This window comes from Rhinopithecus bieti, unplaced genomic scaffold, assembly GCF_001698545.2.
Source record: "Rhinopithecus bieti isolate Rb0 unplaced genomic scaffold, ASM169854v2 scaffold_7398, whole genome shotgun sequence".
Taxonomy (NCBI): Eukaryota; Metazoa; Chordata; class Mammalia; order Primates; family Cercopithecidae; genus Rhinopithecus; species Rhinopithecus bieti.
This window is the reverse complement of record NW_016805783.1, coordinates 740,820-762,444: the sequence shown is the minus strand read 5'-3', so window position 1 is coordinate 762,444 and position 21,625 is coordinate 740,820. Positions and strand designations below refer to the sequence as shown.

Genomic DNA, 21,625 nt, shown 5'->3' with positions numbered 1-21,625 from the left:
AAAAAAAAAAAAAAAAAAAAAAAAAAAAAAAAAAAAAAAAAAAAAAAAGAATGGTTTAATGTATGTTCCTTTCTTTATAAAGAGTTTATGCATTTAGACTTTAAGTTGAAAAAGAAGTGTTTATTTTCTAGATTTTTGCAAAATCGTTACTTAATTTTGTTAAGATTTTATGCGTGTGATGATTTAATAGCTTTTCCTGATCCTTATAAATCCTTTTTATCCTCTGAGTCATGAAGATAAAATGACTTTTTAATAGATATAGTTACTGGTTTTAGCAAATTCCAGAGGTCCTACTTTAAAAAACAATGATTGGAAGCGGGTTTCTATAATAGTTAAAGTGTGTTGAAAGCCTGCTTCAAATTGATAATCATATCCCTCTGCTTAATATCCCCAGATTTCTATGCTGCTTGTCTTGTTAGAGACCTCATGTCTTTGTACTCCATTATTTGTATAGATTCCTTTCTTTCCACTAACATTTTTAAGTTTTGGTTGAAGAGTTCAGAAGAAAGGTATGCCAATTAAACTGCTTTCTAATGGAAGAAAAGTTGAAATTTATGTGGCTTTTTTTGAACAGTTAAAATAATTTTCACCTTTAAATATATGTTAGCATCTTTATTATGAAGAAAAAATACTCCAACACCCAAACACAAATTTATAGAGGCTAAAGAAAAGCAACTCTGTTCCAACAGATGGGTTCTAATTTTATTTTTTAGTTCAGACAACTCCAAAACAAGGAATTACGTATCAAAATAAAGACTCTTTTATTGAGAAAACTTTCATTCTTTACACTGAGGTAATTGAACAGGAAGATATATGGAGGTAAAGCTGTAAGGTGAAAAGTAGGACTTACTAAGTCTTAAGTTGGCCCTGTCTTTGTTTGTCTATGAAAAACCATGACTTTGATTCTTATTTTTAACTTCCTTAGGCTTCCAGCACCTTCAGCCTCATTGCCAAATCCTCCATCAAAGGTAAGAAGCTGTGACTAAGATATCTTTGGGGGACTTAGAAAATATTACACTCTTACCACATGAGTTTAGTTTTTTCTAATATATTTTAAAACATACTAAATCCATTTTGCATGGAGTGATACCATGTGGAATAAAGATTGTAGTGGGCTGTCCATCACTATTTTTTATTTTTGTAGATTCCACCTGAATGGTAAATAAAGTGCCATGAAAACCCAAGAAGAGTTGGTTTTAGCAAGGTACCCCTGTGAAAATATTAAAGGCATATAGTTAAAATTAAATCTTCCTGCATTAGTTAGATCACTTAATTAAATTTAGTAATCACTAAGCATACTCTATATATAACTAAAACTCATTTTGCCAATCTAATTGTCACTGGCACACAAAGGTGAACAGAAAATAATTTCCATAACACAAAGAGTCCTTTGAGAAAGGATGATCACTTTTTTTCTGAATTTGAAATGATTGATGAATTTACATGTAATCTTTGTTAGTGGAAAATCTTTTCCTCATTCATTCTCAGGCTGCTACCCACAGCTCCTCTGCAGCTGGTGTGTTTATCTCCTAGATCAAGAGAATGGAGAAGCCAATCATAAACCATACCTGACTGCAAATTGCAGCATTCCTTCAGCCCAGACCAGATCTCAGATGAGTTAAACGCTGCTCCAAGACAGGGAAATAAGCATGCGCACCAGCTTGTCAGTGAGGTCATTTCTTCAGCCAGCAAAGTAAAGGATGCCTTGAGAATGTAAAATGGACATATTGCGGATGTTACAAACTTTCCTTCTCCCTTGCATTCGTTCTTTGGCCTATAAGGTAGCCAACATGCTCAGAATTTTTTATATCATTCCCTTTATAGAGGTGGTAGTGGCTCCAAAAACATTGTCCTTAGAAAAGGACAGAAAATTGAAAGTACAGCAGTGTTTGTCTGGGGCTATGTTCAGCATGTTGTCAAAAAAAATGCATTTTTTACTCTCTTGGAGAATGCGCTGGGCGGAAGTCTGTTGCTGTAAGATCTAAGGACTGCTGTAGGCCAGACCCATGCTTCTTTCATTCCAGTAGTTAATCTCTGACAGTAGCTCTAGAGGACCTAGACAGGCACAGTTGTGTTGCTGAAACTAAGAGGGTAGGTTCTCTGAGAGTGTTTCTTATTTTTCTTCATCCAAAAATTAAGCAGATTTTTTTCTCCCAAATATCTGTCTTCCTTAGTAACTTAGAGATCATTCATGAATTGATCTAAACCTATTCTTGAAAGCTTTAGCCTTGGGTACCTTTTGGAGTAATATGTTTCATAACTTTATTCTTTTCTGCTCCTGATTTCTGTTTTCTTATTTTAATTTTCAGAATTTAAGTTGTTTGTGACTTCATCATTTATGATTTAGATCGGGGATCAGCAAACTTTTTCTTCTAAAGCCCGATAGTAAATATTTTAGGCTCCATGAAGCAGATGGACTCTGTTGCAACTACTCAACTTTGCTGTTTTATTGTGAAAACAGCCACAGATAATACATAAACGAATGAGCATGGCTGTGTTCCAGTAAAACTTCATTTATAAAAGCAGGCAGCCAGCTGGATTTGGCCCCTGGGCCGTCATTTGCCAAGCCCTGATTTCGATTTTGGCATCTTCCTCTTCCTAAACCCCCGCCTTGTCTTCTATATTATTTGAGTTGCTTTTCGAGGTCTTCTACTCTGTGTCTTTCTGGGGTTCCAGTGTACACATTATAAACTATATTGGATGATGTACCATCATTTAAACAAGCGTAGGACATATCTTCTGCTAGCTTTCCTGTCTGTACCCAGGATTTGATTGATTTTTACAGTAATATAGTTGACTGTTTGCAGGAAATATATTCCAGTAGCTGTTAGGTATCTTTGTATCTATGTTGTAATCGATAGCATGGAGCCTGTCATCCTTAATATGTTTTATGTTATTTTCCTTTACTATCATATGTCTGCCTTTGTTGAAACTCAGCTTCCAATCCTCACTCGCTCCAGTCTTTTCAATTTGTCACTGTCAGCAAGCAGAGTTGAATACAACCAGTGGGTTTGGAGATGTTCCCGAGTTCCTTCTTGCAAATCATTTGTAAGAAGGCCTAACATTAATCCCTGTGGTACTCTGTAGTTTGTTCTCTTTCCAGAACTGTATCCATCTAGTCATTTGTTACTGTCTTTCTGAGCCACTTTTCTGCTGAAACAATCTCCCAAATCCATAGTGATTTGGTCTTTTAAATAACAAAAATTTTAGTAAATGCTTCAATCATCTTTTTTTCCAATATATTCAACAGTGCACTAGGAATAACATAAAAACTAGTTATATGTAGAGACTACTGCAATCATTTTCTTTTTTTAAATACTTATAACTGGTATCTTGTTTTGTTGTGAGCTATTAAAACACCTGAACAAATCATTTCTCCAATTAAACATTTTATGTCCATACAAAATTACCTTTCATCTGAAGTTCTTGTAATGAACACTTTTTATTTGAATTATCAGTGAAAAGTGAACCTCATCAGTGCAGTGGCACACACTTTAGTCTTAGCTACTCAGGAGGCTAAGGCAGAAGGTTGCTTGAGCCCAGGAGTTCAAGGCTATAGTATGTGATGATCGCAACTATGAATAGCCACTGCACTCCAGCCTGGGCAACACAGTGAAACCCTGTCTCTAAAGAAAAAAAGGGAATGATGTCTAAGTGTTTATAATGACATATATGTTAGGAACATTTTGCCACAGCATCCTCATAACTTCAAGCTTTTGTGTTTTAAAATATTTTGGCCTTCAGCATTATTAGCTGTGAGTTCCACACTCCTAGCTGAAGATACTTTTCTAGAAAAAATGTGCATCACCTAAACACTCTTTGCTGTCTTAATTTAAATAGAAACATGTATTCTTTTTTCTTTACTTTTTTTCTTTTTTCTTTTTCTTTTTTCTTTTTTCTTTTTTTTTTTTTGAGACAGTCTTGCTGTGTCATCTAGGCTATAGTGCAGTGGCACAATCTCAGCTTACTGCAACCTCTGCTCAGGTTCAAGCAATTCTCGTGCCTCAGTCTCCCGAGTAGCTGGGACTACAGGCACATGCCACCATGCGCAGCTAATTTTTATATTTTTATTAGAGATAGGGTTTTGCCATGTTGGCCAGGCTGGTCTCGAACTCCTGACCTCAAGTGACCGCCCACCTCGGCCTCCCAAAGTGCTGGGATTACCAGCATGAGTCACTGCACCCAGCCGAAACATATATTCTTAACAAAGTTGCAAATATCCATTCACTTGGTGCTGATAGGTGGTTCATTTGTGATGGATTAGTCTTCGTCTTTTAATGATTAATTTGCTAGAGGTTGCTGTGTGGCCAAGAGGTTTTCCTATAGTATATGGTATATTCCCAGGATGAGCCTCTGTTTTTTACAGCAAACAATTTCAAGACATGGTGTTTTATCCTCTTGGGTTATGGGATAAAACACCATGGGCTGTGGAATCTTTTAGCACCAATTCTACCAGTTCTTTGTTTAGCCAAGCAGGGGCATAAAGAATGAAGTTGGGAAGAAGTCTGTTTCCTAGGGTAGATCCATGTTGGGTCTGGTCAGGCTGGTGTCTCCACAAACAGCCTGAAAATTATAAAAATCTGGCTTGTGATTACCATGCAGTCAATTCTCCATGTTCAAAGCAAGACTTGTCTTCCCTGCTATTGTACCTTTTACATAATAACTGTGGCATGATTTCTTCTATATTGTGATCATTAAGGCCAAAATCTAGCCCTTGACAAGATTCTCCTATTCACTGGTGTAAAATGTTCATGTGAAAGGAGAAAATGTTAAGTAAAAGTCTGACTTAGTTGCATTGGGCCTAATGGAAAGAACACTGTATCAAAATTGAAACCTTGGCCGAAGTCATCTACTTGGTGACCTTAAGCTATTCATTTAGCCTCTCTGTGCTTCCCTCTCTTGCTGGCTGCTTGCTTGTGCAAGGTTGTTCTTGCATGGATAAAGTAAGAAAATTGAATTGAAAGGAGGGAAGGACATGAAGCTGTACAAAGATAGTGATTATAGAATAATATTGTCCCTTCATTCATAAGTGAACATTAAACCAGCCCAAGAGGTAAATGAAATAGGGATTCTGGCTGGACACCTGGCCTCCTTCGAGAGACTATTCTCATTTTGACTTCTGTGCTTTGCATTCATCTGGTAATTAGCAATCCCCTCATGCCCACCGTACCTGGCACCTACAAAGCCTGTGTTTGCTAGACCAGCCAAGGAGCTCAGCCATGTACTTACCCAATCATATCCACCATCACCAAGGCTGCTTCTTAGAAGTGATGTGTGGCTTGATTCCCTAAATGATTGACAAAATGTAAAGGAGCCTGTAAAAAGTAAGCCCTTTGCTGTGTCTTCTGTTCCATTTGCCTCTGTGGAGGTCTAAATTATACATGTTGTTTTTTTTTTTTTTAATGGATTGATGTTAGTGTCAAGGTGACATTTGACACCACTTCACTGCTCTAATGTTGCAGAAAATAAAGTTATCAGATGAGCCTGTAGAAGCAAAAGAAGATTACACTAAGTTTAATACTAAAGATTTGAAGACTGAAAAGGTATGTGGATTCAGGTGTAGTGGCGTATCGTTCGTACTCAGTGGGCAATGTGCATGAATACACCCGGAACAGTTGCACGCTTGATTGTGATTGCAGTTTTGACCAGGAAGAATTATTAACTTGCATTTCTGTGACTTAATAATTAATTCAGAATTGTGTATGACAATGAAAATGTTAAGCATTTATGATTTATTAATTAAGTTACTAGTTAATTAAGACTTATAATGAGTCAAAGAAAAACAATATACTACTTATCAAGAGTGTGCCTAAATTTTGCTATGTATTCATAGAGTGATCGGGTGGGAAAGGAAGGAGAAAGCTCTACAGGTAATTTTTTATCAACCCTGCTGCCCAGAAGCAGAAATTATGATGATGATAAAAATTATTAACAATTTTACCATTCAGCACTCACCCTGGCAAATGGCATTTTGGTGACATTCCTTACTGAGTTTTATACATGCCTTGTAAATACATATGTGGCCTTTAACACTGGCATTATAATACTCAGTTCTGCCCTTTTTAGTTAGCATTAAATTGTGAAAATGTTCACATGTCATTAATCATTCTTTGAAAAATTATTCATGTTTTTGTGATATTCAGCCATGGGTGTTTATTTCACCATATGGAATGTAATTTAATAATTCCCCTATATTTGGACATATAGGTTACTTCTGATTTTTTTATTTTTTGTTTTTATTGAAGTGACAGACATTCTTACTTATAGACTGTATCTCCAATCATTTCATTAGACACAACTTTGAACTAAGTAAGAGCTTGGAGAACATGAACTCTTTCATGATAATTGAAATATATATAGCTAAAGTGCTTTTCAAAACTGTAGAAATTTGTGCTCCCAAACATTATTGCCAATGAGTATTTATCTTGCATTTTTGATGGCATTGAGTATCACTTTTATTCTTGAACATTGGTGCCTGTCAAATTAGGCTACATTTCTTTAACTGGAAAGGTTGTCTTTCCAAATGCTTATGGCCCATTTGCATTGTTGCAAATTGTTGGTTCCTGTCCCTTGCCTGTTTTTATGTTGAGATAGTAATGTTTCTCTGTTGCTTTGTATGAGCTCCTTCTAAATTAAGGCTACTATACACTTTTCGTGAAATATAGGATACAAACTTGTTTTAACCTTTTCATTTGATTTTTTAACAGTGTTAAATTTTTCTGAGGATTAAGTACAGAAATTGTTTCCCTTTATGATTTTCCATTGTTTTATGCTTAGAAAGGCATTGCCCATCTCAAGTTAACTTTCACTTAGATTTTAAAAATACTAACTCCCCTTTGAGTTTAATGTTTTTTAGAACTGTTATTCTTGAATCAATATGTAATTTATTTGGGCATATGATATTAGGGATAGCTCGATTTAAGATCTGCCCAAATAGCTAGTTACCCCAATGCTGTGTCAGCAGGGACATTGTCAGTTTCTCTGAGAGAAATCTTTGTGCCCCGCCCTTCTGTGTGAGTGCCACTTATTGTCTCCACTTGGGCACAGCATGGGGAATGTCTTAAATGAAGAGATAAGTCTGAAGCAGACTGTTGCTTTGCACCATTGAGTCAAAAATAAGCCTACTAAATTATAAGTGACTGAATGTGAAAAGCAGAATTGTGGGAATCATATACTGTGCCTCTAAAAGATACTTTGGCAATGACTTTTTCTTATAATTCCCAGGTAAATAGGTGGTTTTTTGTTTTTTGATTCCCATCATTTATGCTTCTTCCAAACAAGCTGTGGTGCATCTGCATCAAAGTTAAATCAGCTGCTATTTACCTTCTGCAAGTGCTTTATATAAGACATGGAAGATAAAAATTCAGTGACCAGAGAGAGAGAGAAATGTACAGGGCAGAATTATTTGGAGTCAGCTTTTTAGAAAGTATTGCTTTGTTGGAGGAAAAATAAGGCAGCTATCCTGCTGGTCTGGGATGCTTTGCAACACAAGTCATCTTTTGAATATCATGGGGTTGTCCTTGGTTTCCCATGGAGCAAATGAATGAAATCAGATGGTAAATTGGTGTGAATTATTCATCATGTGGTAATACAAGGCTGTAATTCCTACCTCTGACAATTGCGGCCTGTGTCAGTTCCATTGTTTGTGTTATTGCACTTTATGCGCCCTCTAGAATTATCCATCCCCCTTCCAATGTAAACCATTGGTTGGAACATTCTGCTCCTTAGAAGGCGGCAGTTTTGTCTTCCACCTCTTTTAACATATTCTGTCTCTTAGGTCTGAATTCTGAATAGAAATCAGAACTTTTTCACTCCCTTATGAAGCATGTTAGTGGGGGACGCTTACCTTCCTTAATGAAACTTGAGACATGCAGTCTCCTTTGATTTGCATGTATGATTAATAAATGTTACATTCATAACAATTTTTCTCTCTTATTTTCATTAACAGAAAAATAGCAAAATGACTGCAGCTCAGAAGGCTTTGGCTAAAGTTGACAAGAGTGGAATGAAAAGTATTGATACCTTTTTTGGTGTAAAAAATAAAAAAAAAATTGGAAAGGTTTGAAACTTTGAAAATAAAATCTAGCAAAAATATTTGCTTTTTACATGTTTCAATTTGTCCTTCCTGACCATTAATGACTACCTTTGATGGGGGGAAGGAAGAGGCCAATTTCATGTTCTCTTAAACATTTCTTTGCATTTGGTTTTTGTGTTCCTGAATGAAATATGGGAAAGTAATTGTGTAACTTCATGGCTATGGATAAATTAACATATAGCATCAGGATTTTCTCAATAAACTGACCTGTGACAATGTTAGAGTGTATGACTGTTTTTTAATGCAACTTTGCACCCAGTAGGTATAGTAATAATATTTTTAGTATACTGAGGGAAACTGGATTACAAAACTGTCAGGTAAATTATTACTTTTAAAAGACTTTAGTTTTGGTAAATTTTTTTAATGGTGTTTCTCTCTCTATGAATACATGTTCTTTGTAGAAAATAGAGAAAGTAATAAAATAAGAATTTCAATCTCCCATTTCTTCATTACCCAGAGATAATATATTTTCTTATAATACTTTTTAGAAGGGAATTATAGTAACTTTATGACTTTTTTTTTTTAACTTTTATTTTAGATTCAAGGGGTACATATGCAGGTTTGTTACAGAGGGATACTGTGTGATGCTGAGGTTTGGGATGTGATTGAACCTGTCACCCAGGTAGTGAGCATAGTACCCGATGGGTAATTTTTCAAACCTGGCTCCTCTCCCACTCTCCATCCCTTTGAAGTCCCCAGTGTCTATCTTTGCCATCTTTATGTCCATTTGTACCCAATGTTTGGCTGTTACTTATAAGTGAGAACATGTGGTATTTGGTTTTCTGGGTTTTGTTTGTTTGTTTGTTTTTTGCATTAATTCGTTCGGGATAATGGCCTCCAGCTGCATCCATGTTGCTGCAAAGGACATGATTTCATTCTCTTTTAGGGCTGTGTAATATTCCTTGGTGTATATATACCATATTTTCTTTATCCATTCCACCGTTGATGGACTCCTGGGTTGATCCCATATCTTTGCTATTGTAAGGAGTGCTGTGATGAACATACAGGTGCATGTATCTTTTTGGTAGAATAATTTATTTTTCTTTGAGTACACAGCCAGTAGTGGCCAATAGTGGGATTTCTGGGTCGAATGGTAGTTCTGTTTCTAGTTCTTTGAGAAATCTCCAAACTGCTTTCCATAGTGGCTGAACTAATTTACATTCTCAACAAAAGTGTTCCCTTTTCTCTGCAGCCCTGCCAACATCATCTGTTATTTTTTTTACTTTTAAATAATACCTGCTCTGACTGGTGGGAGATGGTATCTCATTGTGGTTTTCATTTGCTTTGCTCTGATGATTAGTGATGATGGGTATTTTTTAATATGTTTGTGATCACTTGTATGTCTTCTTTTGAGAAGTGTCTGTTTATGTCTTTTGCCTACTTTTTAATGGGGTTATTTGTATCTTATTGATTTGTGTAAAGTTCCTTATAGATTCTGGATGTTAGTCTTTTGTCAGATGCATAGTTTCTGTCACTCCGTAGGTTGTCTGTTTACTCTGTTGATACTTTATTTTGCTGTGCAGAAGCTCTTTAGTTTAATTAGGCCCCCACTTGTCAATTTTATTTTGTTGCAATTGCTTTTGAGCACTTAGTCATAAATTGTTTGCCAAGGCTGATGTTGAAAAGGGTATTTCCTAGGTTTTCTTCTAGGATTTTTATAGCTTGAGGTCTTACAGTTAAGTTTTTAATCCATCTTGAGTTAATTTTTGTATATGGTGATAGGTAGGAGTCCAGTTTTATTCCTCTGCATATGGCTCGTCATGTATCCCAGCACGATTTATTGAACAGGGAGTCCTTTCCCCATTGCTTATTTTTGTTGAGTTTGTTGAAGATCGGATAGCTATAGGTGTGTGGCTTTATTTCTGGGTTCTCTATTCTCTTCCTTTGACCTATGTATCTGTTTTTGTATCAGTACTATATTGTCTTGATTACTGTAGCCTCGTAGTGTAGTTTGCATGGGTAATGTGGATGCCTTGGATAATGTGGATAATGTTGGATAATGTGATGCCTCTGGGTTTGTTCTTTTTGCTTAGGATTGCTTTGACTATCTAAGCTCTTTTTTGGTTCCATATGAATTTTAGAATAGTTATTTTCTAATTCTGTGAAGAATCACATTAGTTACCTTTTTATAAACATTATTTTGTTACTATTTTCCCAGACTACTAACTCTTCTTTGTAAATATGGGTTTTTTTTTTAATGACAGTGTAATTTTTTATTATTTGGATATTTGATTGTTTAACAACCATGATCCTGTTTGGACATTTGGATTATTCACAAATGTTCAGTGTTTGAAGAATCAGATTATAAGTAAATATTTGTCCACATCTTTTATTGTTTCCTTATAATGGATTTTTGGATGTGGGCTTATTAGATTTTCAAATATATATTTGGGGGAATATATTTCAGGGAAAGCTTATCGACTCTTGCACTCTAACAAACAGTGGGTGTGAAAGCTTAATGCCGCCTTGTTAGCACTGGTTGTTACCTTTGGAAATAAGTGAAAAAATATTTTATTGTGGTTTCAATTCATTAGTAGTGATTTTGAACATTTTTTCGTACTTACTAATCAATTGGCATCTTATAGAGAATTGTCTTTTATATTCTTTGCTACATTATTAGAGTATCAATATTTTTCTTATTGACTAAAAGTATTCTATAACTTAAGGACATTAATTTTGTCTACTGTGTTTGTTGTAAATTTCTTTTCTTGGTTTGTACTTTGCCTTTAATTTTGCTTATGATTTTTGACATGCAAGTATTTTTAGTTTTGATATAGACATATATACATAAACTTTTCCTTTTCACAGATATTGTGCTTAGAAAGGTATTTCATTTTACAGGAAATTTAACTAGACACTTTTATTTTCTTCTGATTTTTTAATAGTTATATTTTTGGTTCTTTTTTGGTATTTTTTTAGATGGAGTTCGCTCTTGTTGTCCAGGCTGGAGTACAATGGTGTGATCTCAGCTCACCACAACCTCCGCCTTCCGGGTTCAAGTGATTCTCCTGCCTCAGCCTCCTGAGTAGCTGGGATTACAGACATGTGCCACCATGCCCAGCTAATTTTGTATTTTCAGTAGAGACAGGGTTTCTCCATGTTGGTCAGGCTAGTCTCGAACTCCCAACCTCAGGTGATCCGCCCACCTTGGCCTCCCAAAGTGCTGGGATTACAGGTGTGAGCCACCACACCTGGCCTCTTTTTGTTTCATATTTAATTACTTACATCATCTAGAGAATGTATAATTATGTTTAAATATGTTGTGAGGTAAAGCTGTAATTTAATTATTTTCTCACCAGTTTAGTTTTTCATTTAATCTGTAGGATTATTTTGTCAAATTCGAGTAAGTTCCAATGGGATCTTTATTAAGATTTTGTTAGATGCATAACTTACTTTGGGAAAACAAACATCTTTACAAACTTAAATATTCTTATTTGGGAATATAGTATTTCTTTTTATTTACTCAAATCTTAAGCATACCTTTCACTAACATTTGGTTCTTCATCTTCAATAGGTTCTAGACATCTCTTTGTAGGTGTATGTGTAGATATTTTCATTGCTATTAATGAAATCTGGTTTTTTCCAGCTAGGTCTACCAACTGGTCATTTTGTGGTAAAGTTTTATATTTTTATATATTTATCTTTTAAATAACCAGTTGACTAAACTATTAATGGAAAAATTTTCCATTTTATTTATTTTGGATTTCAGTACATAATATAATATGTAATTTAGTTTTTAAAAATTGCATGCAATTCTTTCAAATAGTTACACCTCTTTTATTATATCTTTTACATTATATTACATGGGCTAGAATATCCGGAACAGTATTAAAGAGTAATAATAGCTGTCTGTGTCTAACTGGTGATTTTATTGATGTGCTTTACCATTAATTCTGACACTAGCTGTTGCTAATATGATAAAGAATATCCATCCTTTTATACTTATTTTTCTTTAGGTTTAAATTAGTGATTGGTGTTGGTTGTTATCAGATATCTTTTTGGCATCTATTGAAGTGTCCATAAAGTTTTTACTACTATCAAACTGTATCCGAGTGTCTGATAAACTCCTCCTGGCAGTAAAGGATCAATAGCACAGTGGATGCATCCTATCTTTCTTAGCCTTTGTCAAATGTAGTTTTCAGTTAGACTTTCTACGCTTTTATTAAGGAATTTTGCAGCCATATTCATAAGCAATGCTGCTATTAGGCTTTAGCATTAGAATTAGGCTAGCTTTCCATTTTTTCCAATATTCTGGAAGGATCCATTTTGCATTATATTTTATTGCTGGAAAATGTTTAAGAAACTTAGAGGTAAAACTATCTAGCACTGGAGCCTTTTTGTTGTTGTTACAGTTTTTTTTAATCTGCAAGAATTTCTCATCTGTTCTTTATCTTACTTGACATTTTTGAGGAGTACAGGGTAAATATTTGCTGGAATATTTCTCATTCTAATGTTTCTTTCTGATTAAATTCAGGTCATACTCTTAGGGCACCTACAGAAGCAATATATCTTTCTCAGTATACCATGGCAAGAATCACAGTCTATCCCAATATCAGTGTTGTTGATTTTGATCACTTGATTAAGGTGCTGCCTACAAGTTTTTCATTGTGAATTATTGTTGATTATTTTTGTAATTAATAAGTAATTTGTGGGTAAGTATTCTGGGACTTTGTAAGTATCCTATTTCTTATCAGATGTTTGCCCACTAGTTGTAGGATCTGATGATTTTCTAACGTTCATGTCTTCTATATTTATCAATTGGTATTCTTCTGTAAGGAAGAACTTTCCCTTTTCCTTGCTTCCTCACTCATTTATGAATTCTTAACAGTATGGATTTATAGATTTTTATTTTGTCCAGTGGGCTATATTACATTATTATTATTAATTTTAATGCTCATGTTGTTTCAGAAGAGCTAGTGGGAGACCCTTCAAGCTGACTTCTGTATCTTTTGAGTATGTTTCTCTCATTCTTTAATACATTCCTACTTCTGTGACTGGAGTTTCAGCCTCTTGTACTTTCCCTGTGCAAGCCCTGAATCCACCTTTTTTGCAAGGAATGCTGGTTCCTTTCAGGGAAGAATGGAGTTTAGAAACCAAGATCTAGGCAGTAGGTATGCTCATTGCTATTGGTATGTCATTGCTTAGGAGCCAACGCTAGGAAATGTGTGCGTGTGTGTACAACATGTGTATACACACATATATACACTATATACTCATATCAACATTTCTCAATCTATCCATGTATCTATCAGTATTTATGTATGTGGTTTTTTTGTAGATTCCCTTTATCAGGCTGAGAAAGTTTCCTTCCATGCCTAGTTCACTGTGAGTTTTTATCATATATGGGTATTGAATATATAGGTATTATCATATGTAGATATTATCAAATAATTTGTATCTTTAGATGATCAAGTAGTTTTCTTTTTAATAAAGGAATGTCTTTTAATATATGAATTATAATTATTGATTTTTGAATGTTAAACTAACTTTGCATTCTTGAGATAATCCCTACTTGGTCACAGTACATTATTCTTTTATATGTAGTATGAGTTTTCTTTCCTAATATTTTGTTAAGTACTTTTGTATCTCTCTTCATGAGGGATATTGGTCTGTGGTTTTCTTTACTTGTAATGATTTTGTCTGATTTTGATGTCAGGGTAAAACTGGGCTTATAAAATGAGTTGGGAAGTATTCTTTTATCACTTACTTTCTGAAAGAGTTTGTGTGAGGTTGGTGTTGTTGCTTCCTTATATGTTGGACAGAATTCACCAGTGAAGCCATTTGGATCTAGAATTTTCTTTGGGGAAAACTTTTAAATTACTAATTCAATTTCTGTAATAGATGAAGAGCTATTCTAATTTTCATTTTTTTTTTCTTGTGCCAGTTTTGGTAATTTATATCTTTATCTAGGTTGTCTTTATCTAGATCTAGGTTGTCAAATTTATTGGCATAAGTTGTTCATCATATTTTTATTATCCTTTTAATGTCTGTGGATCTGTAGTAATGTTCCCTTTTTCATACCTGATGTTAGTCATCTGTGTCTTCTTTTTGCTTTCTCTATTAGTATAGCTAAAGGTTTGTCAATTTCATTGATCCTTTCAAAGAACCATTGTCTTCTAGCTTGCATAATCTCTGATGAGACATCTATGATATTTCTTATATTTCCTCTCCTTTACGTAATGTGTCTCCTCCTCATGGCTTCTTTTAAAATTTTCTTCTTTATTACTAGTTTTCAGCAAGTTGACTATGATGTGTTGATGTGATTTTCTTTTTGTTTATCTCATTTGGGAGTTTATTAAGCTCCTTGAACTTTTGAGTTTTTAATTTTCATCAAATATGGAAAATTTCTGGCCAGTATTTCTTTAAATACTTTTTTCTGTTCTTTCCTCCCTTTTCTCCCTACCCCCTTAGCTTCTGGGCCTCCAATTTCATGTATGCTGGAACACTTGGTGTTGTCCTCCAGGCCCTATCACTGAGTTTCTGTTTTGTTGTTTGTTTATGTTCCATTTTTAGACAGTTTCTCTTGGTGTATTTTCAAGTTTACTTTGATTTATAGTATTTCATCTTCTGTTAACCTTAGTTATTTAATTTTTACTTTAAATATTGTAAATTTTTTTTCTTTTTTTTTTTTTTTTTTTTTTTTTTTTTGCAATGGAGTTTCGCTCCTGTTTCCCAGACTGGAGTGCAATGGCGCGATCTCAGCTCACTGCAATTTCTGCCTCCCGGGTTCAAGTGATTCTCCTGCCTCAGCCTCCCGAGTAGCTGGGATTACAGTCATGTGCCACCACACCTGGCTAATTTTGTGTTTTCAGTAGAGATGGGGTTTCTCCATGCTGGTCAGGCTGGTCTTGAACTCCCAACCTCAGGTGATCTGCCCACCTCGGCCTCCCAAAGTCCTGGGATTACAAGCCTGAGCCACCACGCCTGGCCTTAAATATTGTAATTTTTAGTTCTAGATGTTCCATTTGGTTCTTCTTTATGTCTTCCCAGATCTCTTATTATGGTTGCGGTTTTCTTTAAATGCTTCAATATAGTTAAAAAGCTACTTAGATGTCTTCATCTGCTAATTCTATTATCTTTGTTATTTTCTATCTTCTAGGTCTATTTTTTTCTCTCTCTCTCTTTTACTTTTTTATTTTGAAATCATTTTATACTTATAGAGAAGTCACAAAAATAGTAGAGCTTAGATACGGCGTTTACCTAGCTTCCCTCAGTGTTAGCATACGTGGCCATACTACAAGAATCAAAACCAGAAAATTTGCAACCTTATTGTACTTTCACCTATCTTTCCACTAATACTTTTTTAATTTCAGAATTCAGTCTGTGATTCTACATTCCATTTAGCTGCCACATCTCTTCAGTGTTTTCTAACTTGTTAGAGTCCCGGCCGGGCACGGTGGCTCGCTCTTGTAATCCCAGCACTTTGGGAGGCCAGGGTGGGCAGATCACCTGAGATTGGGAGTTTGAGATTAGCCTGACCAACAGTCACTGCTGCTTGGGGAGCCGCATCTCCTTTATACCTAGGAGGAAAGTGCTTTTAGAGTTCGCTTTCATGCAGTGCTTACCATATACTAGGCACTCCCCTAAACTCTTTAGATGAACCAGCTCATGTGTTTTGCTGGAAGAAAGTCTGGAAGAAAATACAACAAAATGCTCATGCTGGGTTTTGGGGTGTCCATGATACATGTATATGTATATTTCTTTTCTTCATTTTCCAAAGATTATTTCACTTTGCAATAGAAAGAAATACAAAGAACACAGTTGTTGGAAAGTAATAACAAAGACTGGCAAAGTGCTTTGTGATTTTTTTAAAGCACCTTTGATATGAATTTATGTGTTAATCTTTCCAGGAGCCATATGGCACAAAGAGTATTATTTCTCTTGTTTTGCAGTTGAAAAAGGGAAGGTCAGCTCATTTGTCCAACATCACACAGCTAATGAATAACTGAGCCGGAACTTGAATTCAGGACCTCTCACAGCCAGACTCCACCACATCAAATTCCCTTTCCTCAGGGACCCTAACTTTGACGCTGTTACATTCTAGACCATCACCTTTTCACCAGATATGAAAGACAGCCTTTTCACATAGTTTAGGAGTTGACTTTCTCTGTTCTTAAAGCTAATCTAACTTGACTAGCTGCCTTGTATTACATATTTTCTCCCAAACACCCCTTTCTCTAGGACTAATCCAAAATTTGGCAGTCTTGGGAGTTAGCTATGTCATAGTCAGATCTCTTGGAAGACAAAGAGCTCCAGGTCTAGAGAAACAAGTGGGAGGGTGTTTTCCAAGTGTGCTTAGAAAATGTTTATGGGCTTTGCCCTCATCTGAATAATCAGAAGAAATGATTTGATTTTTACACCTTGGTATACACTCTGAGATTACACAGTCCTGAGGTTTACATATTCCTCAGAGCCATTGGACTGACCAAAAGGGCTCCTCCCTATGTTTCATAGTATTTTTACAGTTCTCACAGCAATCATTTATCAGTATTTAAATTAATATTAGCTGGGCACAGTCACTCACTTCTGTAATCCCAGTACTTCGGGAAGCTGAGGCCAGAAGTTCAAGTCCAGCCTGGACAACATAGCAAGACTCTGTTTCTACAAAAAAAAAAAAAAAAATTAAAATTAAAAATTAGCCAGGTGTGGTGGCACACACCTGTAATTCTAGCTACTTGGGAGGCTGAGGAAGGAGAATTACTTGAGCCCAGGAATTCAGGGTTACAGTGGGCTATGACTGTAACATTCCACTTCAGCTTGGGTAGCAGAGCAAGACCCTCTCTCTTAAAAAAGTAAAATAAAATAATCTTTACAACAACCCTCCGAGCTAGACTGGAAGGAGGTGGTATCCCTGTTTTATTGATGGTTCATGTGAGGTCATACAGACAGTAGGTGGCCGAGCCCAGATGCCCAAGCCTAGGCCTCATTCCTTTTGTTTACCCAAGGTTCCTATTCATACCATTGTCTGTGTAGCATATGACCATTTAGCCTTAAGTAATCTGTTTTAATTGGAAATTTTACTTTAAGAAAGGAAAAAAATCACATTTATTCTGCTACATATTCTTGCTTTATTCATAATGAATTCTGCAGGTCAATTTATCCTCAACGGTAGCAAGCCAGAATTTAAGTAAAGCTTCTACTTAGCTGGTACATTTGCATGTCAAATCTTTAATTCAGCTGTCAGTGTTTTAGCATTTACTGTACTTTCATTATAAATGTTATTTTGATGGTCTCAGGCTAATCAAGACTATTTGAAATGGGGGACGGCACCAAATGAAATTTACAGAGAAATCAGAGCTTCTTCATGGACTTTAAAAGAATTGTTACTTTACACGTTTTTGATTCAGAATGCATATAAAATTAAAGTTAGACATGCTAGTTCTTACATAAACAAGCAAAAGAAGTTAAGGAATTAACATAGATTTATTTGTTCCCTTAAGAGCATGTACTGTGCACCTCCTGTGTGCTAGACATGTTGTAGATGGTAGAAATGCAGGTATCAACATGGCAGGCAAAAATACCTGCCCTCAAGAATTTCCATTCTAGAGTGAGTAGACAGATGATATCTCAGATAGTGCCAGGACCTATGGAAAAAGCTGACCAGGCAGGGCACTGAATTCTGGGGAGTGAGTGGTCAGAGAAGGCCTTGCTTCCTTCTTATCCACATTCTGGCATAGGAATTTAATTTCCATGTACATTTTTTTTTGTAACATATAGCTCCAAAATAAGTTATTTTTAACTTTGCACTCAATAAAAACCAACTTGTAGTAATTAAACTTGTTCAGTACATTCTTCACAGGGACATTAGGTGCTATTACTTCTATCAGCAACAAGTATCTGCTTATCTGTTTTTTATACATTGGAGTCCACATCAGGCTTCCTGCTTTTTATAAAAGGAACTGCCTCTTAAAAAAAAAAGAAAAGAAAAGAAAATGGTTTAAGAAGTACTCATCTCCGAATGTTATTTTCATGCATTTCTTGTATTTTATTTTTTTTTTCCTATAAGATGATGCCCATCCCATAAGTTTGGGCCACCCCAACATCATATTTCCCTCCCTTTGAACATTTAAAGAAAAATATACTTCTTGGTGTGCTCTCCAGGAGCCTGCTATGAACCCTAGATGAGATCTCGGAGGCTGGCCATGATAGGAGCCCCTTCTTGTATCTGAGGTCATCTCTTAGAAGTGAAAATGCCCAGCTCCCCTCAGGACTAAACCTGCCAGCCCTGCGTTCTGTTCTAGGAGCTGCAGATGGTGCTTGGGATTTCAGGTGACTGTTTCTCACCAGGACACAACACATGTTTTCCTTTCCTCTCTAGATGGCAGCACAAAGACAGAAAAGGGGCAAGTGACGGTGGTGGCTCCACGCAAGGCTTGGCGGTTTTCCCTGCAACTTCAGACACTCCTAGAGGGCTCGGACTTTTTCTTCTGCACTTTCTGGAAAATTGCCAAGTGCCAAAAGGTGTATTTTAAAGCACTGATTGTAAATGCTTTATTTCTTTGATGAGTCCCACTAGTCTATGTGGCAGCAGCATTCCTCCCTGGAGCGCTCAGTGAGACGGTTCTGTCTGGGAGCTTGAAAGCATCCCAGCTGTGCACCTGTTCATAGTCTGAGGACCTCAAGTTTGGGCATGTTTTAGGCATGGATGTGGTGACTTAAAGTACTTGATTGTCTTGATTTCACCCTGAAAGCTTTGGCAAACCAAGTTTCAACCCTTACTTTAAAAACCCGACACTTCTTTACTCCATATCAATTTGGAAGCTTCTAATTCATAAATATGCCTAAACATTGGCATTTTATCTCTCCAGGAGCTATTAAACATTTCTTCCTTTTTAAAAGATTTGTCCAGTATGTGTATTAGTTTATTTTTCAGAGTAAGGACATAGGAGATGAGGGAAGGTTGGAAGTAGATGCCAAAAAGTGATTTGGTGGGGAATCTGGTGCGTTGTGAATATGTTTTAGCAGAGAGTGGGAGGTTTTGTGCAAAAATATCTGCGGATTTGAGCTGGCTTGTCCACTTGACATGCAAGAGGAATGTGTGGGTGCTGCTCAGCTGATCTTTCCGCATTCACACAGGACCCCAATCTGCTTCTTCAGGAAATAATTTTGTTTCCGAATCTCTGACTACAAAGATTATTAATAATTAGACCCTAGTTCTGGGAAGTAGTCTACCATTTTTCCACACCTCCCTTCACATGTAGAAATTTTTGTAACCTCAAGGGACTTTTAAAATTCCTGCCCTTCTGTAGTGGACAAGTGAATCTTCCTTCTGCAGAAACCAAAGCCACTAGATTCTGATGATGTTCAAGTTTGTCACTAGAGACCCTGCTCTCTTACCTGTGCCCCAAGTTTCTGTTCCGACACTTTAAATTCAAATACCTAACATTACAAGATTTTATTTGGTTGTTTTTTTTTTTTTCTTTTCACAAGTAATTCATGATACATTCTCACAAAAAGCGAAGGCAGAAGTGATCCCCACCTCCTACTGCCAGCAGTGCTCAGGCTTCCCTGGGTGACTGCGTCCTGGGTCCTGACTCAGGTCCGTTTTTTAGTTATCCACTTTCCCACTTCCAGTTTCTATCTGTTTCCTCGCAGCCCGAGCAGCCCTACAGTCACTGTTCATGCAGTCCATTTCATCGTTTCATCTAAGAATCCAATCCTCTTGAGCTCTCCTTCAGAAATACCTCATGGGAAAATTAAAATTCAGACAAATCAAGAAATAGAAAACTCCAGCACTTGAATAAGCCCTTTTCTCTTTTTTTTGAGACAGAGTCTTGCTCTGTTGCCCAGATTGGAGTGCAGTGGTACAATCTTGGCTCATTGCAGCCTCTGCTTCCAGATTCAAGCGATTCTTCTACCTCAGCCTCCCAATTAGCTGGGATTAATTATTTTTAGTAGAGATGGGGTTTCACCATTAGCCAGGCTGGTCTTGAACTCCTGACCTCAAGTGATCTACCTGCCTCAGTCTCCCAAAGTGCTGGGATTACAGGCATGAGCCACCATGCCCAGCTAGCCCTTTCTTCTTCATGCCCACTGCCACCAAGCATAAGGCTCTTCTCTTGAGGGCAGAGACCATATGGCCCATGTCTCAAATAGAGACACACCCGTGTTGCTAAAAACACCAGGATAGCACTGAACATGCCGCATGTATCCCCCACTCGGTGCATGAGTCACAGACACACAAGGTGACATACTCCTTCCCTATCAAGTTGTCAAGGACTTTTAGAAAACAGCCATGCTCAGAGCTAGAGAGGAGGTGGAAAGTGGGCCTTGCTGGTAAGAATAGAAAATGGTACAACTTTTGGAGGCCAACTTGGAAGTAAATATGAAAAGCCTGAATGTGTTGCATATTCTTTGTTTCAGCAATATCCATTGTTAGAAATACAGCCTTAGGAAATAATCATGAATGTGTGCAAAGATTTAGCTACAAGAATATTCACTGTGGTTCTGTTTAAATAGTAAGTAATTAGAAAAAAAAAACTAAATTAGGAGGCTGAAATTATTTTTTAAACTTTTTTATTGGGCTGTGTGTGGTGGCTCATGCCTGTAATCCCAGCACTTTCGGAGGCCAAGGTGAGAGGATCACATGTGCCTAGGAGTTTGAGACCAGCCTGGGCAACATAATGAGACCCCCATCTCTAGAAAAAAGAAAAATTAAAAGAAAAATTAGCCAGTCATGGTGGCATGTGCTTATATTCTCAGGTACTCGGGAGGCTGAGGTGGGAGAATGGTTTGAGTCTGGGAGGTCAAGGCTGCAATGAGCTATTGATCACACCACTGCAATCCAGCCTGGGTTACAGAGCGAGATTCTGCCTCAGACTAAACAAACAACAGCAACAAAAACAAATTTGTACTGCAAGTATACGTAATACCTCTTTTTCCCTCTCCTTCCCCTCTTCCTTCTTTCCTTCTTTTCTCTCCTTTCTTTTTTCTTATCTCCCTTTTGTAGAAATTTTCTAGATAAACATTTTACTATTATGCTAATACAAAATAAAATACTCAGTTCATTATTTTATACCATCAGTCCCTCATAAATTTCCTCTCCAGATTATAATCTCTTTTCAAATTTTTGTGTCTCATTTAGTAAGTTTCTTGGAGGAAGAACCATACTATGTATGTTTCACCGTTCTTTGCTTAGCATTCAAGTAGATCATAGCAAATCCTACCAGTAATCAAATAATTGCCCCTCTTCTGTCCCCACACCTTTAGAGTTTCAGGTCTCTCTGATTCCTTGACTTCCCAACCCGGTCAGCGATATATGATTTGCTCGGAATTGTGTGTTTCGGGCATGTACACACATGCTGAAATTAATTAATTTTGCTTTGAAGATTTCCTAAGAGCCCTAGAAATAATTGCAAATGCTCTGGAGTATATTACAACCAGGACTGATAACTACCATTTCTGTCTACAAAACTAAGGGGAGGGAGAAAAACATACTACTGAATGAGCAGAGCACAGAAGCCAGTGCATGTTTCACTCTTGGTGACATGCAGTTTTTGCTGTTTTTTTTTTTTTTTTTTTTTTTTTTTT

General features: G+C 36.4%; 1 protein-coding gene across 2 annotated transcripts in view; it reads left to right on the top strand.

Annotated features, from left to right (window-relative positions):
- RNASEH2B (ribonuclease H2 subunit B) overlaps positions 1–18,933 on the top strand; it is a 61,056-nt gene extending 42,123 nt beyond the window's left edge. Inside the window, exons 9-11 of one of the 2 annotated variants that reach the window (XM_017873740.1) lie at positions 926–968; positions 5,463–5,543; positions 7,949–8,312. In XM_017873740.1, coding sequence (XP_017729229.1) covers positions 926–968; positions 5,463–5,543; positions 7,949–8,065 — 241 coding nt within the window. In that variant the 3' untranslated portion in view covers positions 8,066–8,312. Of the gene's footprint in view, positions 1–925; positions 969–5,462; positions 5,544–7,948; positions 8,313–18,413 lie in introns of those variants that run through there. The other variant, XM_017873741.1, reaches the window with a different exon arrangement.
- Positions 18,934–21,625: the final 2,692 nt, after the last annotated feature.